Source organism: Aphanomyces invadans (genome assembly GCF_000520115.1).
Source record: "Aphanomyces invadans strain NJM9701 unplaced genomic scaffold supercont1.17, whole genome shotgun sequence".
Lineage (NCBI taxonomy): Eukaryota > Oomycota > Saprolegniomycetes > Saprolegniales > Verrucalvaceae > Aphanomyces > Aphanomyces invadans.
In genome coordinates, this window is record NW_008580162.1 from 1091528 (window position 1) to 1093929 (window position 2402).

Genomic DNA, 2402 nt, shown 5'->3' on the forward strand with positions numbered 1-2402 from the left:
AGAAGGTAACTTTTGTGTCGAGTTCTCAAAAAATGAAGGAGATGTGGTCAATTGAACGGAGGACACAATCGGCAAATCATGGATCCGTCACGTTACAATTGGATTCTACGGCCATCTTGACCGTGCTTCACATGCAGAGATGGGGTGGCGCTGCTTCGTCCATTCAAACCTCCGAGCAAATTCCATTCCTGCTCACGACAGACAGGTTCCATGTCGCTGACGTTGCCTCTGTGCTGGGATGGGCGGCATGGCGGCGATGGAAGATCGTTTGGTTCACCACAATATTATTACGCTCAACGCTTTTTTTAGTCTTTAATATATCGTAATCTGGCCATAATTTAATCTCGATTTTCAACGCAAAATTTGGAGGGTAACCTGTATAAATACATATTTGATCGAATGCGACAGAACAATATCATTTTTCACAACCTTTCGCTGTGACGATGTCGCGATTTCTCGTCCACGTGTGCGTGGCGCTGGCCGTGCTCTGCGGCGGCGCCGCTTCTGTTCCTGATGCTACCGCAGTAACGATTGTCTCTGCGAAAACACTGAATGAGCACTTCAAGCCGGCCGTCCCGTTTCAGATTGAGTCGGCCAAGCAACTCCATGCAACGGACGACTCCAAGTCGCAGTGGCGCATCACGTCGAACAAAGGCGCGTTTGACATCAACGTCCAAGAAGACGCTAGTACGAAGGAACTGTCACTTGTTTCCGTCTATCAGATTGGAGTGGATGGCACGAAAACGTTGATCTACGAGCCCAAGGGTCTCCCGACAACATGGCTTCTTGGCTCGGGTTTGGCACTGCTCATTGTCGGTGTCGTGGTCCTGACATCGTCACGACCATCTTCCATTGCACGAGCTCCTGCAGCCGTGCCGCCCTCTTCGCCTAAAGGCAGCGCCGAAGCGACCAACGCCTCCCTCCGCCGCCGTCGTTCCAAGCTCGACTAACTCAGTCCCACCTCCATAGACGACTGTAACATGGCACAATGCACATCAACCGCCATGCAACCGCATGAGCAATCTTGTTGAGGAAAGGGAGCTGCGCCAGGTCTTCTTGTCTGCTTCCATGCGTCCGAGGCGATTCGATTCGCCATAAACACGCACATTCGTCTAACTTTCAGAGATGCCAGTGCCACGCCACCCGGCTGTACGGTGCGGATATGGGCCGCTGTTGGCGCGTCGACTTCAGTGCTTCGCGCGATCGCATTCAACCTTTTGGTCGGGACGGGGAGGCGCCCATGATCTTGTGAAAGGGCCACGGGGCTCTGAGGTGGATTGCGGCTTTCCCGGTCTCTTTCCTGCCATGGCGCTTCCGTCTACACTTCTGGCGGTATCTCGCCCATGAGCACATCGTCAATTCTGTTGTACTCTAGCGGCCTTGCCCCAAGTACGATGGACGTCTGCACCAGTTCATGTTCGGGAAGACGAAATTGTCATGCCGTTTCGAGTTTGTTGGTGTGGACATGCTGCTGCCAGGTTGCGAACACACATCACTCGCCCCCCAAGCCTTGTCAAGCGGAGAAGTGTGATTACACGCTTGAATCGGGCGGCAACTCGATGCGGTGCGTCCACTTTCTTGACCTGCCCATTGTCCCTACATTGTCTAGCGTCGGTAATAATTCCGTCCAACCAACGCAGCGACGGTGCATGGCTTTGGAGACCTCTTCAGCACCATCGGTCGTCGCTGGATGGCACCAAAGAGCATTTAAAGTCCAACGCGAATCGCAGCCCTGTTCACGTGATGTCCTGAAGCTCCAGATGAACGTTAGCTTGTGCTGGGCTCCGTGTTGGGGCCAGCGTGATGTGTTTCGGTCATATCGCAGGCCTGTGCGCGCCACAGCCTTACTATGCACAGTTCGTCGCCTCGCACGTGGCACACACGTGGGCCGCCAGGGTGTGGCCGATAGATTGTCTCGACGTAGTTTGCGGCGGATTTTAAATTCTTTCTAAATACGTTTGATACGACTCGATTCGTATTTCAAAAGCATTAAAAATATCTTCGATCTGGACCCGCGAATCTCAGTTGCCTCACCCTGATACGCCACCGGCGACAGCTCATCCACACGACACCGGCACGATCGTTCAAGCTGGACATATCTTGGCCACGCAACTCGAGAGAACTACTTTCGAAGTCGCTACTGTTCAGCGATCATCGAGGCGTTCCCGATGACGCCGCGAGATCCGATCCTGTCGTGGCCCGCGACCGCCCACTCGAGTGGTGGCTACCCCCACCACGACACGCGCAATTCGTTCGATGATGACCTTGAATCCGAGCTCGAGAAGGCAGGCTACGTCGAAAACAACACGTTTGAAAACCTGCCACTACGCGTGCGGATCGTCCTTGGCTTTCTCTTCTTGACGCTTGCACTCGTGTCTTTGTACGCGTTCATGGTGGCCATC

The 2402-nt window shown here is 53.8% G+C and overlaps 2 protein-coding genes across 2 annotated transcripts in view; both read left to right on the forward strand.

The window, feature by feature from the left end:
• The first annotated feature begins 425 nt into the window (after positions 1-425).
• On the forward strand, positions 426-1113 carry H310_08481 (hypothetical protein). The gene has a single exon (XM_008874214.1). It carries the CDS (start codon positions 444-446, stop codon positions 948-950), a length of 507 nt encoding a protein of 168 aa, XP_008872436.1. The 5' UTR covers positions 426-443; the 3' UTR covers positions 951-1113.
• Positions 1114-2168: 1055 nt separating this feature from the next.
• H310_08482 (hypothetical protein) overlaps positions 2169-2402 on the forward strand; it is a gene marked incomplete at both ends in the record, with an annotated part of 4744 nt that continues 4510 nt past the window's right edge. Inside the window, one exon of the mRNA XM_008874215.1 lies at positions 2169-2380. Within this exon, the coding sequence (XP_008872437.1) occupies positions 2169-2380 (212 nt within the window). The remainder of the gene's footprint in view (positions 2381-2402) is intronic.

Bases quoted from the DNA above. Each gene is read 5' to 3' on its own strand.
- H310_08481 (XM_008874214.1), top strand. From the start codon at position 444: ATGTCGCGATTTCTCGTCCACGTGTGCGTGGCGCTGGCCGTGCTCTGC.